The sequence below is a fragment of the Onthophagus taurus genome, chromosome 2 (genome assembly GCF_036711975.1).
Source record: "Onthophagus taurus isolate NC chromosome 2, IU_Otau_3.0, whole genome shotgun sequence".
Classification (NCBI taxonomy): Eukaryota; Metazoa; Arthropoda; class Insecta; order Coleoptera; family Scarabaeidae; genus Onthophagus; species Onthophagus taurus.
In genome coordinates this window covers 969,520-993,151 of record NC_091967.1, presented here as the reverse complement: position 1 = coordinate 993,151, position 23,632 = coordinate 969,520, and the positions used below count along the sequence as shown (strand labels likewise).

The 23,632-nt window shown below is 37.1% G+C and overlaps 1 protein-coding gene across 3 annotated transcripts; it reads left to right on the top strand.

Moving 5' to 3' along the window:
- The first annotated feature begins 987 nt into the window (after positions 1–987).
- Positions 988–23,627, top strand: LOC111421785 (pancreatic triacylglycerol lipase-like). Of its 3 annotated transcripts, none has more exons than XM_071201576.1 (12): positions 988–1,299; positions 1,404–1,650; positions 12,247–12,401; positions 16,993–17,103; positions 17,332–17,484; positions 17,557–17,694; positions 17,749–17,836; positions 22,441–22,552; positions 22,624–22,724; positions 22,776–22,970; positions 23,029–23,359; positions 23,413–23,627. In XM_071201576.1, the coding sequence occupies exons 2-12, from the start codon at positions 1,515–1,517 to the stop codon at positions 23,546–23,548; spliced, it is 1,656 nt and encodes a 551-aa protein (XP_071057677.1). In that variant the 5' UTR covers positions 988–1,299; positions 1,404–1,514; the 3' UTR covers positions 23,549–23,627. The 3 variants fall into 3 exon arrangements, with proteins under 3 accessions (XP_071057677.1, XP_071057675.1, XP_071057676.1); XM_071201574.1 differs by having other exon boundaries at positions 22,603–22,724; XM_071201575.1 differs by having other exon boundaries at positions 1,155–1,237; positions 22,603–22,724.
- Positions 23,628–23,632: the final 5 nt, after the last annotated feature.

The window sequence follows — 23,632 nt, the reverse complement described above, 5'->3', positions numbered from 1 at the left end:
GAAAGGTGTAATAAAAACTATAGCATTCCATTTAAAATAACGAAGTTGTGGTCTACTTCTGGTAGACCGGAAAAAAAAGTTCTAAAAGTTACGTGAGACACCCTGTATACAGCAATACCAAGAAACAGAACTTGATCTAAATTCATATTTTGAATTATTATTACGATATAAAGGTGTCATATAATTTTGAAACTTTTTTATTTCAATAAAAATCACACCTCAATAGATTTCAGTAGAAGTAAAAAAATGAATTAATCATTCTCGTAATAACTTACTTAAAACAAGATCAAAATAAGGTGGGCGTTTTCTGATCACGTAACCCGTCAGAAATGCAGTCGAACTACGTTTCTTTCGGACCTAAAGTTCCAACAACCTAATTTTCGATGTTACATCACCGATTTTCTGGGTCGGAATTCGTCCGGCGTTGTTGTTTTGATTACGTAAAGGACGAATTTTCACCGTAACAGATCCGAGAAAGAAGTGGAACGAAAAAATACAATTACAAAAGAGTCGATATCTTCGATAAGAAAAAAAAAAACAAGAAAGATCCATTCTTTTGACTTTCTATGATTTTTAATATCACAAATTGTTTATTGTTCTGGTATTTTTTTCTGTTTGGGTTGGGAGAAAGGATTTAGTTGGAAAATACTTTGTGATAAAGTTGTTTGGGATATCGGTGAAAGTAGAAACTGTATTGGTTCAAAAAATAGCGTCTTTTGTGTGATTTATTAACACTTTCAAGTAAAATACAATGATATTATTTATTGTATTTAAAAAAAAATAAAGTTTCAAAAATGATTTTGAAAAAGAATTATTTTTTAGAACCTCTGGCATAGAGAAAGCTTTTCTGGCGAATTTCTTTCTTGCATAACCTACGTCTTGTCAGTTCTGTCTTGTGTAACTTAGAAGCGATCGCTTCCAAGTTGGTTTCGTTTCGAACTCTTGCGTTCGAATGAATCGCCTTCGGTTCTAGAAGTGTTGAGGACGCCGTGGTTGTTCAGATACAGAGTGGAACCGACAAACCGTAACTGTTGAAGTAGGAGGAAGTGTCGAGCTGCAAAATCCATTTACTCAACAATATTTGTTTGCTCACCAATCGCACTGGGTCAGTGTTAGCGAATACAACGGAACCAACGTGTGTACTTTATTTTGAGTTCATTTAAATCAAACAGGATGCGGTGTGTTTATTAAGAAAGTGGTTAAAATTAAAAATCTTTAGGAATTTAGTTGAAAAGAAGTGAGTTCTTTAAAAGGATATTTTAGTTTTACCTATAACGATAAAATAAAAGATATAAACAGGTAAATAGTTTTAGGAATTTTTTTTTGAGTTTACCTGGAAGGAAAAATTTAAAAATAGATTTAAATGCAAATATGTTGTTGTAATGAAGGTTTATTTTTTACAGATGGAATTCTAAGTGATTGGAGTTAAAGTGCATTTATGAGGAGAAACTCTGTTAATGGATGTTTTATCTGTTATAATACAGTGAATCATAATACGAAAGTGTTGAAAAAAAATGTTGGACACAAGATTCTTTTGGAGTGCTGTGCTCTATTTTATTATCACGTTTGGTTCTAAACATTTCGTTACTGCCGGGATTCTCGATTCGATTAGTTGGGCAAGATCTGATAAAATTCCGTGGCCTTTACCGTGTAAGTATAAATTTATTGATTTATAATTTAGAAACTTTTCCTAAAAAAGAAATTACTTTTTATAAGTAAACTTGAACTTGGACTAATTTTATTAATTTAAAATTCGATTTCTAAAAGAATTAATTCTGAACATCAAATTCAGGGTTGACATTTAAACAGAATTTATATACAGGGTGTTCCATCTCAGACGAGCCACCCCGTATATTTCTTATCCCATAGTGATTAGAAAAGTTTCCCCAAACCCGTCGAATGATTTTGTTTGGGGGACATCTTTTGAGCAACCCCCTAAGAAGGGGTGCTTCAACCGCTCAAAATTGAATAGGGGAGAGGGGTTGAGTGATACTTCATTTGAAAGGTCTTGGAAGCCTCTTTAGCCAAAAATCAATTTTTTATCTCAAATGAGCAACCTTGAATATTTTGGTTATAAATAAAAAAATTGAGTTGTTTTATTTATCACAATCAAACAATCAAATCTGCGTTTTGAAATCAAATGTTCAAATTGTCCTCCATTAACTTCCATACAATAATACAATCTTGACTGAAAACCGTCTATAACATGGTTCAACATAATTGGAGTTATATGACGACACTCATTTACAATTCGTTGGCGTAGTTCGTCCAAATTTTCAGGCTGAGTCACAAAAATCTTAGACTTAAGATGTCCCCACAAGAAGAAGTCCAGAGGGTTCAAGTCTATAGGACCTCTTCTTCCAATCCAACGACCGGGGTATTGCAAATTGAGGTATTGGCGAACTGGTGCGGCGTAGTGAGGAGGAGCTCTGTCTTGTTGGAAATGCAATTGTTGTTCAAGTAGTAGAGGACCGTTTTCTAATTTTTCTGTTATTAACGGATCAATCACATTTTCCAGCATTTCAAGATAAATTTCGCCATTTAAATTACCAGGAATAAACAGAGGTCCAATTATGTAGTCTCCCAAAATTCCTACCCAAACGTTTAGCTTTTCCGGATGTTGAGTGTGAGCTTCTCGAAATACATGAGGATTTGTATCGCTCCAAATTCTACAGTTATGCCGGTTAACCTCTCCATTAAGTGAAAAAGTGTGAAAAACGTTGTGCAAGAAATTTGGGTTATTGTTGATACGCTCGGCCATAATTTCGCAAAACTCTTGCCTTCGATCCAAATCATCATCATTTAATTCGCGAATTAATTTAATTTTGTACGGATGGAACTTGTGTTTATGTAAAATTCTGAAAACGTTAGATTGGCTAATACCGGAAGCTGCAGAAAGTTGTCGTACAGATTGCGTGTTTGGCATAAGTTGGACATGTCCCAAGACCGCCACCGCTGCTCCTTCATCATTCACAATTCCAATGGGTGCCCTTTTTTTATCCATTAGTGAACTCGTCTCAACAAATTTTGAAATCAATTCCATTACGTACTTGTATGTATGTAGGAAAGCGGAGGGTATGCTACGCACACAGCACCTAAGCCCTTGTACATCCTCCTACACTGTCTCCGGCTACATCAACCAGCCTAAGGAATTTCCGAAGGCTAGGATACAGCTCAGAGGTGTGTTCCTGATGCCATCTGTGGTCGGCCATTCCTCTCCGAAGTCTCTCATTCTGAGGTCTTGCAGAGTGGGGCATTCACACAAGATGTGTCGGACCGTCTCCTCGCTCTCTTTACAGAGGCGACAGAGAGGACTAACAGCAAGCTTAAGGTTATAAAGATGCTTGTTTACCTTACAGTGACCCGTGACGAGTCCCGTTACAGTTCGTAAAGTCTTACGAAAGACAAGGCTGCCTCTGCTGAAGGATAATGTAATACTTTCTTAGACAGATGGCAACCCTTAACCCTATCCCACCAGTTCATGAACTTTTTGTGGGTAAAATCTTTAATTATCTCAATCTGAGTTGATAAGGACGGAGCGATTATCGGTTCAGGCGAACATGGCGCTCGCTTGGCAGCCCTTTTGGCAAGCCTATCAGCGTGCTTGTTACCTGAACAAGTCGAGTGTCCTTTTATCCATTGAAGTATGACACAGTTATGCACTGCGGCCTTCTCCAATGTCAGATGACAACCCATAACAAGTCCTGAGGTAATTGTTATTCTACTCAGGGCTAAAATAGCTTGTCTACTGTCAGTATAAATTGTAAAAGTCTTACCTACCAAGTTGGATCTGACAATAACGTCAGCGGCAAGTTGTATGGCGATTAACTCCGCCTGTATGACGGTGGTACTTTTACCTAGAGGTTCAGATACGTGGAGTCGGAGATCGTACGAGAAGACTCCGGCTCCAGCTCCTTCCCGTCTCTTTGAACCATCAGTGTAGATTTTAAGGCTGTTTTTTACCTCTACTTCTGTGGAGTTTGGGTGGGTGAGATATTTCTTCGTAAAAATGTGTTGTAGGGGTGTAAAGTCCGTTACACACTCCAGAATTGGTGAGTAATCCACCATTTCAGTCCAGAGATTGGTATTTTTACTATTTCTCTCACCCATTAGAATTCCTGCTGCTCGCAGTCGAGTCATGGTCACCAATGCCACCTCTTGGATGAACAAATGAAGTGGCGTTAGGTTTAACACGTTTTCCAGTGGGGGTAGTCCGCATTACGTACTTATGGCGAACACTACGTTCAGGATAGTTTTGGTTAAATATCCTTGCAGTCGCTCGGGCACAATTTTGATTTTGGTAATAGAGGCTAACCAGCTCAACACGTTCTTGCAATGTGTACACCATAATTATTTTTAGGTTGCTCATTTGAGCTAAAAAATTGATTTTTGGTACATCAAATTTACGTTTTTCATACACTGTTGTAAAGAGGCTTCCAAGACCTTTCAAATGAAGTATCACTCAACCCCTCTCCCCTATTCAATTTTGAAGGGTTGAAGCACCCCTTCTTAGGGGGTTGCTCGTTCAAGCCTCAAATGACGTCAAAAGATGTCCCCCAAACAAAATCATTCGACGGGTTTCGGGAAACTTTTCTAATCACTATGGGATAAGAAATATACAGGGTGTTCCATCTCGTCTGAGATGGAACATCCTGTATGTTAAGATTAAAAATTGTTTAAACTGTTACAAAACTTTGGAAATGGACTAAGACTAATGCTATAGGAATGCGATACTCAACGAGATAGAAGAGTTCTTCAACAAAATAATGCCAACTAAAAGTTTACCAACCTAATGGAAAGAAAGCATAACAATTCTAGTATTCAAAAAAGGAATCAAGAAAGATTCTGAAAACACGGAGTAATATGCAGAGTATCTATAGACATCGGCATAAGACAGTGAGACAGTCTAAGCCTAATAATTGACATACAAAAATTTGGAACGACACATTTAGCTCGGAAAAAAACCTCTATTTCTTGCTTTACAATATTTGAGCCACTACCTCGGCTTTTAATAATATCTAACAGCAAAGTTATAATTTTACAATTTCTGAAATTTTGTTTCGTTATTATTATTTCTAACTTTTCTTCATTTTCGGATTTGAGAAAGTACACAACTTCTAAAAAGAGTTGTCACGGACACACCACTTTTGAATATTAAATGTAATTAGTAAACGGCCATTTCTCACGCAAATCTAAACTACTTAAAGCATTGCTAAAGGTCGCAGCGACGGTTTACTAACATTTTTTTTGAAAGGAAGGTTTATTTGCCAATCAAAAGCTTCCGCATTCTATGATTATTATTTCTTCTTTTTGTTTCGTTAGAGTACACGTTTTACTTTCTACCTGACTTCAAAGTCAATTCAATACATAATAATATACCGCAGTTTGCCTCGTTGTAGCTCATCGAACGAAATTAAAAAATTTACTGCTTCCATCCATCATTTCATTTTCTCTCTCGCTCTATTATTCATTTTGTTTCGAGGCGTCATAGAAGAGAAAGTAGAGATGAGAATTGTTAAAGATGTAAACTAAATTGTGGTTAGTTGTTAATCGAGTAATGCAGTTATTGTAAAGGTATTTTTTAAATTAGTTGCAACTATCATAAATGGTTAGGTTTGGAAATCTTTTGATTTCTATCTTGTATGGTAACTTTAGTGTGTGAGTTGAATAAAATTAGTTCTTGCAAAATTGGGCAAGGTTATTTTAATTGAAACTATTTTAATAACAATATGACCTTAATTCTTTATTATAACTTTAAAATTAAGGAGAAATTGTTGATTTGAAAGGTTTTCAATGTTAACTTCAAGTATGACCTTAACAGGAATCTTACATGTATCTTTTTAAAGCGTTAAATATGCATGGAAAGTGTCATAAATTATTTCTCTAACATCCGCCCAAAGGGATACCAAGCATTTTTAATAAAATTAGAAAGCCCGCGATAAAGACTACTTATTTAATGACCATGAAATTAATTAATAGCCCAAACAAAAAGCTTAATTATTTTTTAAAAGCTTAAAATTTAAAAGATTATTATTTTAATTGCAGATTTGCAATCATTAATTAGAAATAAATTTCATAATTTCCTCCGGGATCTATGTCACCACATATTAAGTAATTTCACTTGATTACTATTAATTGAAATTGACGAGATTTTATTTTTACTAAACCATTTTTAAATGGTATTAAACTATTTAAAATATCGATCCAAACATAACGAAAAAAGCAGCAGGTGAAACGCAAAGTGACGTAACAAAACCAAATGAGTTTTACGCTTCAACATCGTTTTGACGCGATTAAATTACAAATGAATACACTAAGTATATTTATATCTACGAATAATAAACGTTGTTAATTATCAAATAAAATAATTAAAAAAGAAAATAAAGTTTACTAGGAAATGAAAGGAAAATGGGTGAAAAAGGTGTAGGTAAAAACATTGAAGCTTGATTGGTTTATAAAACAACACGATTAGTTATTATTATATATTATCGTGTCGCTATTGACCAAGACCTTTCGTTTGAAAATTATTACGAAGAGTTTCCGGTTGGATTAAAGCGCTGACGGTCGTTTTTAAACACTTTCGTCCATTGCCGACCTAGACCAGTAGAAAAAGAGAAAAAGTTATCGCATTCCTAAGTCTACAAGAAAAATTCACTTTCATCAAATGACGTATAGGAAGAGATATACGTGGGATTCTGAATCAACCATTTTCGTCTTTCTACAGAACGTTTTTGAATTAAACAAGTTGAAATTTAAAGATTTAAATTATATCTTTAGCCACCATAAAATCTATAGCAGTAATACTTCAAAAAAGAAATTTGCGAATCGTTCCAAAAAACTTGTATCCAAGGAACCAAACAAACGATGGATTTATATCACAAAATAGTACAATCAGCTACACTAATCAGTACTGAGTACACACTTTTCTTCCTCAAAAGTCTGCCCCCATGCAGATGCCGACCCTGAAGTAATGGACATAACCCGTCCATCAGGTAGGGTTCGCAGCACAGCTGGGAATATTTTCACACCCAACAGAGTAAGGTGGGCTATCTCGAATTTCAAGCCCCTAAAATCGCCTGGAGGAGATGGAATTCTGCCTATCTCTCTGCAAAAAGGCTTAGAAGACCTCCCAATAATAATATCCCTACATATAGATAGTTACAGCTTTAGCTATATACCCACTCTATGGAGGAAAGTAAAGGTGGTCTTCATACCTAAAGGTGGTAGGCGTTCAAACGCGGACCCCAAGGCGTACAACTTCATTTCTCCTCAAAAGGATGGAAAGGTAATCCATCAATACCTAAGGAATGGAGTGCTTGTCACAAATCCGCTCCACCCTAGCCAACATGCTTACCAGAAAGCAAAATCAACAATTACCGCTCTCCATGCTTTGACTAGCACCTTAGAGGAGGCAATTGCAACCAAAGAGATAGCCCTTTGTGCTTTCATAGATATAGAGGGTGCGTTCCAATCCATAGAGAAGGCTCTAAACGTAAAAGACATACATCCGTCGACAATCAAGTGGTGTATAGCCATGTTGAAAAGTCGGCAGACTATAAAGGCGCTAAGAGGATGTTCCCAAGGGGGAGTACTATCACCTCTATTATGGTGCCTGGTAGTTGATGACTTGATGAACACCCTAACTAAAAACGGATTTAAGATACAAGGGTATGCTGATGACCTGGTAATCACAATCCGAGGTAAATATGATTCAATCATAACTCAGCTAATGCAGAAAGCCCTACTACTCACCAGTACTTGGTGCAGAAGCAATGGGCTCAGCATCAATCCCAATAAAATCGAAATAGTCCCTTTCACTCGGAGAAGGAAGCTACAAATAAAAGCACCCTCCATTGAAAGCAGAACTATTAACCTCAAAACAGAAACTAAATACCTTACTTGACAGTAAACTAAACTGGAACTCACACTTAGATAAGGTGAGGAAAAAGGCCATCATGGCAAACCAGATCTGCCGCAGGCTCCTAGGAAGGAACTGGGGTCTCAAACCACGAATGGCTCATCGGGCCTACGTAGCAATAATCAGACCCATGGTCACCTAAGCCTCATTGGTTTGGTGGCCAAAAACAAAACATAAGACAGCTCAACAACAGCTGGCACAAATCCAGCGGTTAGCATGTCTTAACATAACGGGTGCAATGAGATCCTGTCCGACGGCTGCTTTGGAAGCCCTACTCGGTCTCACACCGCTCCACATATATATACAAAAGGAGGCAGCCTTAAGTGCCTTATCACTGAAAACAGTTTCTTCACTCAAGTTGATGCAGGGTAACCTCAGAGGACACCTCGAGATCCTCAAGGACCCATGTCTAAATCACCTGATTGAAATTAAAACGGACCTCATACCGACGGAATACAATTTCAACCAACCGTATAAGGTCATATTTAGTAGCAGGGATGATTGGGCGAAGGGAGGGCCTCAACTAAAAAGAGGAGCCCTAGCCTGGTACACCGATGCTTCAAAGACAGTAAGATCTTGTTGGAAAAGGTCCATGGTTCTGCCTCTACCAAAGAAAGCGAATGTTAATCACCTCAAAGACCTTCGTCCAATTAGCATTTTACCGATATTGGCAAAAATTACAGAAAAAGTAGTCGAATCTCAATTAAAGGACTATGTTACGGAATACAACATTTTACCGCCTACACAGTCAGGTTTTAGAAAGCATTATAGCTGTAATACAGCTCTATCGAATATTGTGGACGATATCATACGAAGTACAGACGAAGGAAAATTGACTTTGATGTGTCTCTTAGACTATTCAAAGGCTTTTGATACTATCAATCATGACTTGCACAGTCATGATTGATTGACTGATTGAGTTTCTTTCGACAACGTCCGGTGTTCCTCAGGGTTCAATTTTGGGTCCACTGCTATACTCACTTTACACATCGCATTTTAACAGATACATAAAAAGTTGTAATCATCATTTCTACGCGGATGACACCCAGTTATATATATCTTTTCTGCCATCGGATGTCGATGATGCTTGCTTAGGTCTGACTTCGGATATAGAGGCTTTGGAGCTGGTTTCTAGACGTCACTGCCTTTGTCTTAATGCTGCTAAAACAGAGCTGATTTTGTTTGGACCAAGAAAGGTGATAAGTGACAATTCTGTTCGGGATCGGGTCAAGATAGTTGTCAACAATCAAGTATTGCTGCTGAAGGATTGTGTGAAAAACTTAGATGTCTTATTGGACGAAAATTTGAACTTTGATAAACACATCAATAAGTGCACTGCTTCCGCGTATGCTGCTCTTAAGCTGATTTATGGCGGTCGGTCGTTTCTCAATCGTAGAACAAGGGTGCTTTTGTGCGAGGCCTTGGTGTTAGCGCATTTTAATTATTGTGATACATTGTATGATCCGTGTATTTCGTATAGCAATACGAAAAAAATTCAGAAAATTCAAAATTCTTGCTTGCGCTTGATATTTGGGTTACGGGGGCGTCAGCATGTTTCGCACAAATTAAAGGATTTGAGTTGGCTCAACATGAAAAATAGGCGCATTCTTCATTCGGCGGTTTTGTTCTTTAATATAATTACTTTGAAGAAACCTCCATACTTGTTCAATAAAATAAAATTTCGTACCGATGTTCATACCTTGAATATTCGATTCAAGGGCACTCTTACCCCGCCGATACATCATCACCAGCTATTTAAGAAATGCTTTTCATACCAAATAACACATATTCTTAATGATTTGCCATCAACTATAAAATGTAGCACTTCTTCAAGGTTGTTTCGTCACAGAATGAAGGGCCGCTTGTTTCAAATTCAGAATGCATTGTAGGGCGACAGGGATCGGGCAGTTTACGCTTAGTAATTAATTATGATTTCGCCATCGGGTCTTTTTCTTTTCTTATTTCTTTTCGTTTTTCTTTTCTTTTTCTCTCTTATATATTTAGAATTAGTTTTATTAGGTTTGAGTGGAAGAGCAGGTGCTGTTACGGCTGCACCTGAACTCCGCCTAATTTGTCCTGGCTTAATTTGTAATAATTTTATGTATATATACATCTAATGGGACAAATAAAGTCATATTATTATTATTATTATTATCTGGAGTAGGCATAGGCATCAGTGGACCAAATAGCTACATCAAATTGCCCCTCAGCTCGGACTTAACAATTTTCCAAGCAGAAGTTCTTGCTATAAACTTCTGCACCGCTTTGAACCTACAGAAGGGACAAAAAGGTGCATCCATAAACATTTTCACAGACAGTCGGGCCGCCTTAAAGGCAATTCAGGCCTACACGTGTGGCTCCGCACTGATCAGAGAGTGTACCAACAACCTGAGAGAACTCGCTAGGGGCAATGATGTTACCCTATGGTGGGTTCCAGGTCACAGCAACATTGAGGGCAATGAGAAGGCCGACAAGCTGGCCAAAGAGGCAGCAAACACGCCCTTCATTGGACCCTAACCTGGATGTGGACTACAAAAAGCCACCTAAAACAAATAATCAACAACTGGGAGGCTTCAAAGATAGCCTTACGCTGGAAAGAACTTCCAGGTCACAGACAAGCGAAGAGTATGATAACTCCGTCGCAAAACAAAACCAAAAAGGTTTTATGCCTCAGCAAAGGGGATCTAAGAACGCTCTCAGGCTACCTGACCGGCCATGTGCCCCTAAAATACCACCTCTTCCACATTGGACAAGCTGAGGATCAAACTTGTCGACTATGCAATTGCGTCGCCAGAGGTCGTCTAAGGCACAACGTCTTCGGTAAAACTCCCCTGTTACCTACCGACATAAAGGTTCAAGACCTCAGGACAATACTAAGGTTCATTAAGGACATTTGCCCTAAACCTTTAGAGGGCTAAAGTTACAATAGATCTTATAGGTCGCGGTAACGAGAGGGGCCGCTCTCCTCAGTCCGGCAGCAATAATAATAATAATACAGTAATCAGTTTGAAAATGCTGAAGACTCTATTTACAAGAGACTAAGAAGGATACCAGAACCTCAGTGGTACCAAGTTGTGAAAGTGAATACTACAATCATAAAGGTGCAAACAATGTTGTTTTGATGACTGTTCTTGACTCTAACTACAAGTGGTATTTTTCAAAACTCACTTTTAAACAACCTTGAAAATAAAATTCTTCTCGATAGATATTGCTTCATTGCTGATCATGCATGATTTCGGCGAATTTAGGCATTGAATGGTGATTTAGTCGTTATTTCTTTATGGCGAAAATTAATTAACATATAAAGTTTGTATAATTTATGTAAATAAATAAAACGGATTTTGTGTAAACATTTGGGTTGATGAAGGTTATGTCACTCACATTTTTTCCGTTCTCATTTCGCTCGTATCCATTTGAATTGACGCCTGTTTTCTCTCTTGGCTTTAATGTTCAAAAAGTAACAGTGTTATTCTTTAAATTTCTAAATTACACGAAATTTGTTACACTCTTTAAAAATTTGTGTTTCTAAATATTCATTAGATTCAAAAATTGATATGCATCGCTAAAACCTTAACGTTTGCTCAAAAGTTTTCCTGTTTTTTCTTAATTAACGCCTTAATGGTTTATGCTTTTGTGTAATAATTAACACGTCCAATTGGTCGTTATTTTTTTCTGTGAAATAGAAAATGTTTTTCTTCAAACAGCGTTAACAACTCAATTATTAATAATATTTTTTTAAGTTAATTATTTTTAGTGAGAAAATTTTTTGATGATAACATTTCTTATCGAAACTTTCCTTACTTTCTTTTTCATGGTAACCAAAGGACCATTCCAGCTTGGTTGCCGGTTAGATTCTCCTTTCTATCCTTTCCTTATAATATTGGTTACACAAAAAAAAGTAATAACTAATATCGACACTTATTACTTCTCAATCAGAAAAGAAGCATTTAAAATTTCTTTTTCAAAGACACTTTCTATAAAATGTTTAATGTGAAGAGTAATAAAAACGGTTTTTGTTTACGATTAATCAACTTTAATTTACTTACAAGAATTTTTTTGGTTCGTTTTCTTCACCGTTGTTGAGCTTATTTCGGTGAAAGGAGATCGTACTGGAAACGTGATACGCGGAAGAAGAAAGCCACGTTAATTTCACCTTTTACGAACGATTTGACGAAGAGCGTTTTCGGTCTCACTGACGAACGATAATTTACTTCTTTGACGCGTTGTAACAGTAATTGCTTATAAGATATTAAGTAATACATTTTGGTTAGATAGTTGAGAAAGTTTAAAATCTTTAAGTAATCATTAAAACATAATTTTTTTTTTAGTTGAGAACGAATCGAGATGTTACGACGAATTGGGTTGTTTAAATATCACCAGAAGTTGGTATCACCTCATTATAAGACCTTTCAATGTTTTTCCTTTGCCAAGAGAAGTCATCAATACCGGTTTTATACTCTACACACGTCTCAATCCGAATGATGTAAGTTTGAAGATTTCTTTTGCAAATAGATTACTCAACAAATAGAAAAACACAATAATGGTTAGTTTTATTGTTATGCAAATTTATAATATAGTGTAATCGCGAATGATACGCGAATATAATCGCAATAATAGTGAAAAAAGTGTAAAAATCGATATAGTGTGTGGGAATCCTTCATCGAGTCCAATAAATTCTTCCAGTTCTATCTAGAACTAGAAATATTCAGATTTAGCCGAGCGTCTTTAGATGGCTAAATCGGAATGTTTCAAGTACTAGGTCTAATTTAGGTCTAGTGAGCACAAATTGGCACTAATCAGAATCAAAATAACATTAGTCAAAATCATATTGGCAATGTTAATTTCAAATTGGCATTAGTCAATATCAAATTGGCAATAAACAATATCATATTGGCATTAATCAACAAATTTAGCACTAATCAAAAGCAAATCGGCATTAAACAAAATCAAAATGACATTAGTCCATATCATATTGGCAACAAACAATATCAAGATGGCATGAAAAATAAATTATTTATTGGCCTTATTTAAAGAAAAATGCTGCTGCAATTCTGAGGACACAGATTTGCGCTTTGTATAATGTCAATGGTGACTGGCGTAATCTTGCAAACGTACTACAGGTGCCAAAAAGAACCACGTATCGATGGGTTAACAACCAAGAACAACCGGAAAAGCAGCGAGGAGGTAAACGTAGAGCTAAAATAACTGATGAGCACCGTCAATTCATGGAAAGTTTAGTAGAAGAAAATCCTAAAATTACTCTTAAAGGACTGAGTGAAAAAATCCGTGAAGATTTTGCACTCAATGTCTCCAACGAATGCGTTCGACAGCATCTCAATGGATTGATGTTTACTTTGAAGACTGCTCGTAGAGAACCAGAGAACGCGAATAGTATTCAAACGAAAACAAGCAGGAGTATTTATGTAGAAAGTTTATTGGATCTTCAAGCACAAAATATACCTATCATATACATGGACGAGACAAACTTTAATTTGTTCATGTCGCGGATTCAGGGTTGTTCAAAAAAAGGGACTCGCTGCACAACAGTGTCTGCAGGTTGCAGAGGGTCGAATATTCACCTAATAGGATGCATTGAAAACATGGGGCTAATTCATTCCGAACTACGTCGGGACTCTTTCAAGAAGCCGGAAGTAAATGAATTTGTGAGGCAATGCCTAAGAAGAGCGCAAGGCCTTTACCAAACTGGAGTTGCATTAGTTATTGATAATGCTCCATGCCACTCTACTATTGAAGAGGTTTTTGCAGAAAACGAATTTGAACGCCACACACTTTTACGACTAAGTCCGTACAGCCCTATGTTTAATCCTATTGAACAAGCGTGGTCTGCATTAAAAGCAGGAGTAAAAGCAGATATGGCTGTACAGCTAAATAACATCTTGGCTGGTGCTGACCGGGATCATCTGACTCAAACAGAATATCGAATGCAGAAATTAGAGAACACCGTTCATAATAATATGGACAAGATTACTGTTGCCAATTGCGCAATGTTAATTGCCCACATCCAACGATTTATCCCTTCTGCATTGAATATGCAAGATATAAATTTTTAAGAGTGTTATTTAAAACATAACGTTACCTACTTTCTTAAGTAATATAATTACATTACACTGGGCAGTGGCATAAAACATGCTCAACCGTCTCTGCTTCCTCCGCACATAGTCGGCATTCAACAGCATGTCTCATTCCAGGAGAACTGGTCCACAGTAGGCGAAGTCTCTCTTCAGCCCACAGTCCAATCCTATATTTGGCCATCGCAAATGATACACCAACTGCTGGTTCCGGCCCCACAAACGCTTCAGCGCTGCCATCTCATGCTAGCTTATCTGCCGCTTCATTGCCAGCAACCCCAGAGTGACCCGGGACCCAGATCAGAGAGACTCTGTTATCACAACTCAGTGTGTTTAATGTTCTCTTACAATCATTAACCAGAGCCGACACCGTTTTCACGGCTTGCAGCGCCTGGAGAGCGGCTTGACTGTCTGAGAAAATTCGTACTGTCATGTTCTTCACCCCTCTTTCAAGAAGGATTTTAGCACCCATGTCAATAGCAAATACTTCCGCCTGGAATACAGTACAGTACGTACCCAGACTGTAGGCTTGCTTAATTCGAGGTGTCTGTCAGTATACTCCTGCTGCAATCCGACAAACACTTGTGTTAAAACTTTAAAAAAGCATAGAGTAATGGTTGTCCGCGATTTAATTGGCTTATGCATTGACGTTTACAACGAATCTTTGCTTGAAACGCCCACTGCTCGTACTTGGCCAGCTCGTTCATTGGCAGCAATGCGCGCTAAATCAATACAATGCCAGCTGAATGATTCGAATGACTGGGAAATTCAGCTGGATGAGTTTCAGCCCCGTGGTTCTGCACTTCATTACAGGGATGACGTCGTTTATGCTGAAATGCTTCACGTTATTGGAGATACAGAGAAGAAGAAACTTCGTGACGAGTTTAAATCGGCTCTTTGCATATCTCTTCAGATTGATGGAAGTGTAGATTGTGGTAATCAAGACATGAAGTACGTTGTTGCTAAGTATGTTACCAAGGATCAACCTACAGTACTCCGCAGTCGTTTCATGGGGGTTAGTCAGCCAGAATCGAAAGGGGCCAAAAGATTGCTCGAGGCGACGGGCAACACTTGTGAAAAATCTTTTGTTCCAACCGAATTATTAGTTGGCGTCACAACAGATGGAGTAGCTGCCAATAATGGAAGAGAAAGTGGCCTTTGAGAATTGCTAGTGGACTATCTAGCTGTAAACAATAAACTACTAACTGTATGGTGTTACTGTCATCGATCTGACCTAGCAATGGAATCGGCCTTAGAATTGGTTCCTGAACTAAAAAATGTGGATGAGTAATATAACAGGAACTTCGAGGTATTTTCGAACCTCTTCCGCAAAATTGAAGAAAATGCAACAAATGTTTCCCGAATATCTGTCATTCCCACCTTATTTTGAAGTGCGATTTGCAGAACATGTGCATAATCTTATAACTGCAGTGCTGCATAATCTCCCTGAGTGCATTAAGTTTTGGCAAGAATTGATAGCCGACCCGGAACCTTCCATGCGTCGTGAAAAAGTTACTGCAGCAGGAATGCTCAAGACATGAGATAGAGACAATTCTCTCCAACGGAAGCAAACGTGTTTGATGGCAGACATTACTGCAATTTTACAAACCTCGCAGAAAACCTCGCGTTTTTGATCCATCTGTGTACAAGCAAATGTCTGCCCGAACCTCGAAGCCCGAACTGTCGAATTTTTATTTTCGATCCAGGACTGCCGCTCAGGCAGTACAATCTGGTATCGAGCATTAATCACTGATAGTGATACCGCCAAATCTGACGGCATTGATAGCACAGTATCAGTGCTTATAATGTCTTCCGCAGCCCATTGGTAGGACATGTCGGAACAGTTTTGAGCATATTGCTTAAATCTGTAAATGGTTGTTCTAGCCACTTTCTCTATATGCAAATGCAGAGGAGATAGGCCAAGCAGAACCTCCATTGCTAGAGTTGGCGTTGTGCCTATCGCACCAGAGATTGCCAATCCAGCTACTCGTTGAATTCGTGAAAGTTTACTGATAACTGAAGTCTGTCGGACTTTCCTATACCAGGCTGCTGCTCCGTATGTGATCATAGGTCTAACCACAGTCACATAGAGCCAGTACAGTCTTTCAGGGGTAAGACCCCAATTTTTTCCACAAAGACTGCGACAAGTCCACAAGGATAGTCTAGCTTTGTGCAAAACTCCCTGCAAATGTCCATTCCATGACAGGGTTTTGTCTAGGATTACTCCTAGATATTTGACTTCCTTTGAGAAAGGAATTTCTTCACCTTGGATAGTTGGGCGGATTAGTCCATCCAACTTTCGCTTCCTTAAGTAATATAATTGTTATCTACTGTGTTTGTAAGTCAATAAAATGTTTTTGCCCATTTCATTTTATTTAATGCTGATATATAATTTTATTTCCATGTCAATTTAAAATTCATAAGTGCCAATATGACATGGACTAATGTCATTTTGATTTTGTTTAATGCCGATTTGCTTTTGATTAGTGCTAAATTTGTTGATTAATGCCAATATGATATTGTTTATTGCCAATTTGATATTGACTAATGCCATTTTAATTTTGATTATTGTCAATTTAATTTTGACTAATGCCAATTTGAAATTGACATTGCCAATATGATTTTGACTAATGTCATTTTGATTCTGATTAGTGCCAATTTGAGCTTGAAAAGGTATAGAACTAGAATAATCAAAACTGTACTGGTTTTGTTTTGTCATTACGAAGATATCAACAATTAAAAGTTATAAATAATGTGTATTTACGTAAAGTGTTGGTATACGTAACATTAACGCGAGTACGACAAACAAAAATCTCGCTTAAACTTTCCTTTTCGTTCGTTTATGATCTAATAATACTTATTCCATAACAATCTGTTTTCATTTTCCGCACGTTGACCACTACGGTCTGTTATTATAACGTGCGATTTCCGCCTACGGTCGTGATTAATTTATTAATCGAGTTAATTCATACCATGATATTTTAGGGGCTGCTATTACGGACGAAAGATAAAAGTATCGAGATGTCTAAATTTGATGCCAAAAAGAAAACTAAATTTATCATCCACGGATTTATCGATACTCCACTATCAAATTGGGTAAGAAAATAATAAAGTGTTTTTGGAAATAAAGGAATTTGCTTTCTAAACGTGTTTATCATTTAAATGCGCGAAATTTAATCAGATTAAACTCGTCGGTATGTTTACATAACTCTTGTGTTTCCTCAATTCATCAATCTAACAATACACGCTACTTCCGAATTGCCGCATTCCATAAGTTTGTAACAATTAAAACTTTAAAAAGTAAAACTGTTTTATTTTGATTAGGTTGGAGATATGAAAGATGAACTTCTTAAAGGTGAAGATATGAACGTAATCATTGTCGATTGGGCTGGGGGAAGTTTACCTCTTTACACCCAAGCAACGGCTAACACAAGACTTGTTGGATTAGAATTAGGATATTTTATAAATTATTTAGTGGTAAAAAAATTTTAATCGATTTAATCTTAATAATATTCTGGTACAATTTTTAGATTTTATTTCAATTTACAGAAAAATTATGGAGTTAATGCGGCAGACGTTCATATTATTGGACATTCATTGGGGGCTCATACAGCGGGATATGCAGCTTCCATGGTGAAAGGACTCGGAAGAATAACGGGGTTAGATCCAGCGGAACCTTACTTTCAAGTAACGTTAAGCTAAATTTTTTAAATACATCACCTATTTTATTATATATATTAGGGAATGCCAGCTCATGTTCGTTTAGATCCAAGCGATGCAGAATTCGTTGATGTTATCCATACGGATGGAAAAGGAATCTTTTTCCTGGGTAAGTCAATCAGATCTTTCATAGTTCTTTAGTTTTTAAGTCTATTGGCACATGAAGCTTGCACATCTAAACATTCGGTCTTTATTGTCGTCTCTTGGTAAGTTAAGATCTCTTGTTAGCGATGCCGACTACGACATTCTTGGCTTGAGTGAGACATAGTTGAATTCGGCAGTTCATTTAGATGTTTTGAACGTTGATGGGTTTGTGTTGGAGCGGATCGATCGTAATCATCGAAGGGGTGGTGGAGTGGCCCTTTATATTCGAAATAATATAAGGTATAGGATTGTGGGAGTCAGTGATGCTATCAAACAGATCTGGATCTCGGTAATTGTCAATAAGATGCATATGGCTGTTGGAATTGTCTATAGACCTCCAACATTTAACTATTCTTCTTTTATTGATATCATTGAGGATACGTTGTCGGATATTTTGCCAAGATATGATAAGGTTGTTCTGATGGGTGATATTAACATGGACATGCTGACACACTCAGTTGCGGTTAATACGTGCTTTTGTTAATAAGTGCGTTAATACTCGATGCTTTTGCAAGGTTTAAGAGGTACGGAACCAAGGTGGCTTGGCAATACTATAAGGATATGAGAAACGTTACCAATTCAGTGATAGATAAGGAGAAGAAGGCCTTTCTGGAGCATCGGATGCGACACTTGGAAAGCCTTAAGGTCATTAGGTGTACATAATTCTAAATCCACCGTGATACCTGCGAGTCTTTGTCGTCCAAACGAAATCAACAGATTTTTTATAGACTCTGTGTCTGATAATGTGACTTTTCTGGATGATGCGCTTTATCATTTTTATCTAAATAATAGACTTGTTCAGTCAACATTTTCCTTTAGTCCGGTTACGGAGTGTGATGTTATTACTGCAATTTCTTCAGTTAAAAGTAATGCTGCAGATATTAATAATCTAAATATTGCATTAATAAAACTATCATGGCCACACATTATAGATTATTTGATACATATACTTAATACTTGTATAAACCATAGCGTATTCCCAGACGCATGGAAGTGTGAAAAAGGGTGAAAATTAGCAATCCTACTGAGTTTGCTCATTTAAGGCCTATAAGCATTCTTCCAGTTTTGTCTAAGGTGGCTGAAAAAATTCTTATTTTTCAGCTGAGAAAATTTATTTATAAAAATAATATTTTGCCAGAGACACAATCAGGCTTTCGGCCTGGATATAGCTGTACCAGTGCGCTACTTCATATTGTTGATGATATTGTTTCTGGGCTAGACAGGGGAAATGCGACCGTATTATGCTTTTTAGACTTTTCAAAAGCCTTTGATACCATTAATCACGATTTGTTGTTTTCTATTTTGAAGTTTGTTGGTTTGGACGACATGGCAAGCGCGTTGTTACGTGATTACTTAAGAAATCGTCAGCAGAGTGTGTTGTACGCTCCGAGTCTCGAGGTTAACTAACTTTATTCTACAACTCCCGTATTACAGGTTGTCTAACAACCACCCAACATCCCCCTTTCTAAGTATAACATTTAAACTTAAAATCTAATATAGTCTCTTAATCTTTGAGGCACTTTTATTGTACGTTCACTTCGTCTTGGTACTTCTGTTTCATTGTTAGTTTTCTCCGCGACTATTGTATCTTCGTTTGTTATACGTTTGTCATTTTCTGTTTTGGTCTCCTCCACATTTGCATGATCCTTGTCTCTGTCCTGTGTTGGTAGTGGCTGTAAATGTTTTCTGTTTCTCCGAATATCCTCCTTTTCCGTCTCTACTATGTATGATCTTGGTTCTGTTGTCGCCTCCTTCACTATTCCCTCTCTTTGCATGTTCACTATCCACACTCTTTCACCGATTTCCAAATGTGTGTTTGTTCTTACTCTGTGTCTTCGATCATATTGTTCTTTCTGTTTTTCCCTCTCGGCTTCAAATTCCTTCCTCAGTTTATTATGATTTGGTACTTTGGGATCCAATTTTGATTTAAGCGTTGGTACTTTCTCTCTTAACCTCCTGCCAAAAAGCAATTGAGCCGGAGAGAACCTACATTTTAAAGGAGTATTTCTGTAAATTAACAGCGCAAGATGCGTGTCTTTATTCTTGCGAAAAATCTTTTTCAAAATCTTTAGCCTGTCCATTTGCCTGCTGATATTCTGGAGTGCTGGTTATACTTTTAAAACCATAATCTTTGGCGAATTGTTTAAATTCGTAACTGACAAATTGTTTTCCGTTGTCTGATCTTAATTCTATTGGAATTCCATGGTGAGACATTATATCCTTTAGCTGTTCTATGACAGTTTCGCTACGTAAATTATCTAGTTTTCGGATTTCAGGGTATTTAGAATAATAATCCTGTACTATTAAGTAGTTCGTATTTTTGTAAGTAGCTATATCCGTCCCCAATCTTTCCCATGGTCTATGTGGCACTTTGTTCGGAATCATTGGTTCCGTTGGAGGTATCTTGTTCTTCCAGCAAATTTCGCAGGTTTCTATTTTGTCCAATATTTGTTGTCTTATTCCTGGCCACCAAATAGTTTCTTTTGCTCTCGCTAAGCATTTATTTATGCCAAAATGCCCTTCGTGGATAGCTTTAAGGCAATATTTTCTGGACTCTTTGGGAATGACTATTCGATCTCCATATGTAAGTATGCCGTTAATTATTCTAAGATCATTTGCGTATTTTGTGTATTCTTTCGCTGAAACATCTATTTTTTTCTTCATCGGCCATCCGTTCCTTACATACCCCTTCACGTATTTAATTCCGATAAATCCGCACAAATCGGCGCTCGCGACAGCGCATCCGCTACTACTAGTTCTTTTCCCGGCACGTACACTATGTCATAAGAGAATTTTGACAATCGCATTCTGAATCTTTGAAGTCTATTCGATAGTTTATTTAACTCTTTAGTTTTAAGTATCGCGGTTAACGGTTTATGATCCGTTACGATTTGAAATTTAGATCCTAACAAAAATTGTTCTAATCTCTCGCATGCCCACGTTATCGCAAATGCTTCCTTTTCGATCTGCGCATAACACCTTTGAGTATCGTTTAACGTTTTAGAACAGAAATACACCGGTTTCCACATGTCCCTTTCACATTCTTGCTCCAACACGGCACCAACCCCGTATGATGACGCATCTGTAGTTACCCGAGTTCGTTTTCGCGTGTCAAATTTTGTTAATACCGGCGCATTCACTATGATTTGTTTTAATTTCGCGAATTCTTTGTCATGATCGTCACTCCTTCTTCATTGTTTCGCGTAAATTTTTAGTTTTCTCTGCTAAATTAGGTATGAATCGGCCCATATAGTTCACCATACCTAAAAATCTTCTTACTTCTGTCATATCTTCTGGCTGTGGATACCTCATAATGGCTTCTACACTCTTAGGATCGGCGCATATTCCCTTAGCTCCAACAACATAACCTAAATACGTTGTTTCTTCTCTTCTAAATTCACACTTTTCCTTGTTTATTTATGTTCACAGAATTTAATCGCGTTCCCTCGCTTTTCTACTTTTCAGTATAACCCCACGCCTGACACTATGTTGTACGCTCCGAGTCTCGAGGTTAACTAACTTTATTCTACAACTCCCGTATTACAGGTTGTCTAACAACCACCCAACAGAGTGTAATTGTTGAAAATGAATCCTCAGATGCTCTCTATTTGTCATCCGGTGTTCCGCAAGGCTCGATACTTGGACCTCTCCTTTATACTATATATACGAGTCAGTTTGTTACATACATAAAATATTGCAAGTCTCATTTTGATACTCGGTAGTATTATACATTTCGGCCGGACGATGTGCGATTTGCTTGTGAGCGTGTTAATGAGGATCTGCAGAGTGTGGCCGATTGCTCTAGACGTCATAGTCTTCGGATTAATCCTGCGAAAACTGAAATGATTCTCTTTGCACCTCAACGGCAAAGACAAAATATACTTGCTCAACTTAAAATTTCTGTAGATAATACATATGTCCCTCTTAACGAAGTAGTAAAAAGCCTTGGGTTCATTATTGACAGCGGCCTTAAGTTTGCGGAGTTTATTAATAAATGCACACAACGTGCATATTGTAATTTAAAATTAATTTATAATAGCAGACACTTTTTAAATAGAAAAACGGTTGCTTGATTTGAATTGGTTGAATATGTGTAATCGTCGGGCATTGCACTCAGCTTGTCTATATCACAGGATTATCACCTATCAGAAGTCTTCATATTTATATGATAGGATTACATTCCGATCTGACGTGCATACATTGAATATAAGATTTAGAGGCACACTGACTCCCCCGATACATAGCCTTCAGCTCTTTAAGAAATCGTTTACATACCAAATTGCTAAAATATACAATGATATGCCGTTAGATGTAAGATCATCTGCAACCGTATACACATTTAAACGGAAATACTCTAGGTATTTGTCTGGCTTAGCTTGAGGTGTCGTGGTCTATCGCATTCGCATTTTTATCTTGTCGATGACGAGGACGACATGTTATATATTTTTTTTTCTCTTCATTTGTTTATTATTTGGTTAGTGTTCAAGTGTTGATGCTTAATTATATGACTAATTTTCATGCATTATTTTTTATCCATTTAAAAACTTTCCTATTATCTTCTTTGAATAGGATATGGAATGTCTCAACCATGTGGTCATTTAGATTTCTATCCCAATAACGGTAAAGAACAACCGGGATGTGACATAACTCAAAGTCCTTTAGTTCCACTTACATTAATCAGGTAAGGAATAAAAACTAAACCGTTCAATTTCCATTCAATCGTTACAAAAGGAAATTTTCCGCAAATTTTAGAGACGGTCTTGAGGAAGCGTCTAGAGTTCTCGTCGCTTGTAACCATGTCAGAGCGATTAAGTTATTCATTGATAGTATAAACGGACAATGTCCGTATATAGGTGAGAAATTCTTTACTTGGAAAGATTATTTAAATTAATTTATTATTACAGCACATTTATGTAAAAGTTATGAAGATTTCACATCTGGAAAATGTTTCGGTTGTAAACAAGGTTCGGGATCTTGCGCTTTAATGGGATATCATTCCGATACTAGTCCCGGATTGGAAAATGAAGTATCCACCCAACTTCAAGGAAACATTGGAAATAAATTCTTTACAATGACGGGAAGAGAATTTCCGTTTTGCCGTAAATTTTATTATCTGGTCCTCTGCGTAATCTTTAAGTTTTAAATGAATTCTTTTAGATCGTTTGTACAGAATAAGTCTTGAATTAGCAAAACCCGCAATTGCAGAAACTTGGGTGCAAGGTTTTCTAAAAGCATCAATTCACAGTTCAGCCGGTGTTATTGTCTTAGATTTAACTCCAACAGGTGATATGAAACTTGAGCATGGTTCCACTTATTCTATGGTGTTATCGCATCACGCAGATCTTGGTGGAAATATTAAAAAAGTTGAATTAAATTGGGAATATGATATGAATGTATTAGAACCGAGAACTTTATGTTTATTTTGGTGTAATGATCATTTATACGTCCGAACGATTGCTGTTGACGAATTAGGACTTCCAGGAAGAGGGTAAGTTTTTAAATTGATTAATTAATTTAATTTGTATAATTTTTTTTTAATAGAAAAAGGGACGCCCAATTTTCGAGTAAACTTTGTGCAAGAAATAAAAGAGAATACGCTGATATATCAAATAGAGGAAAAGGCGTTTTTATGGATGTTTGCCATTTTAATAATCAAAGTCCAGATAAGTTAAGTTAGCATTGAGACAAACTTAAAGATGGAGGAAGTTCTTTATTTTTTTTTTAATGTTTTTAGCATTTTTATTTATAATGCCAGTGATAA

What these genes read in the sequence shown, in the direction of transcription:
- LOC111421785 (XM_071201574.1), top strand. Translation starts at nt 1,515, where the DNA reads ATGTTGGACACAAGATTCTTTTGGAGTGCTGTGCTCTATTTTATTATC. An exon ending in AATTCCGTGGCCTTTACCGT is followed by an intron (nt 1,651 to 12,246) that starts GTAAGTATAAAT and finishes TTTTTTTTTTAG; the next exon opens with TTGAGAACGAATCGAGATGT. An exon ending in AAAAGGAATCTTTTTCCTGG is followed by an intron (nt 17,837 to 22,440) that starts GTAAGTCAATCA and finishes TTCTTTGAATAG; the next exon opens with GATATGGAATGTCTCAACCA.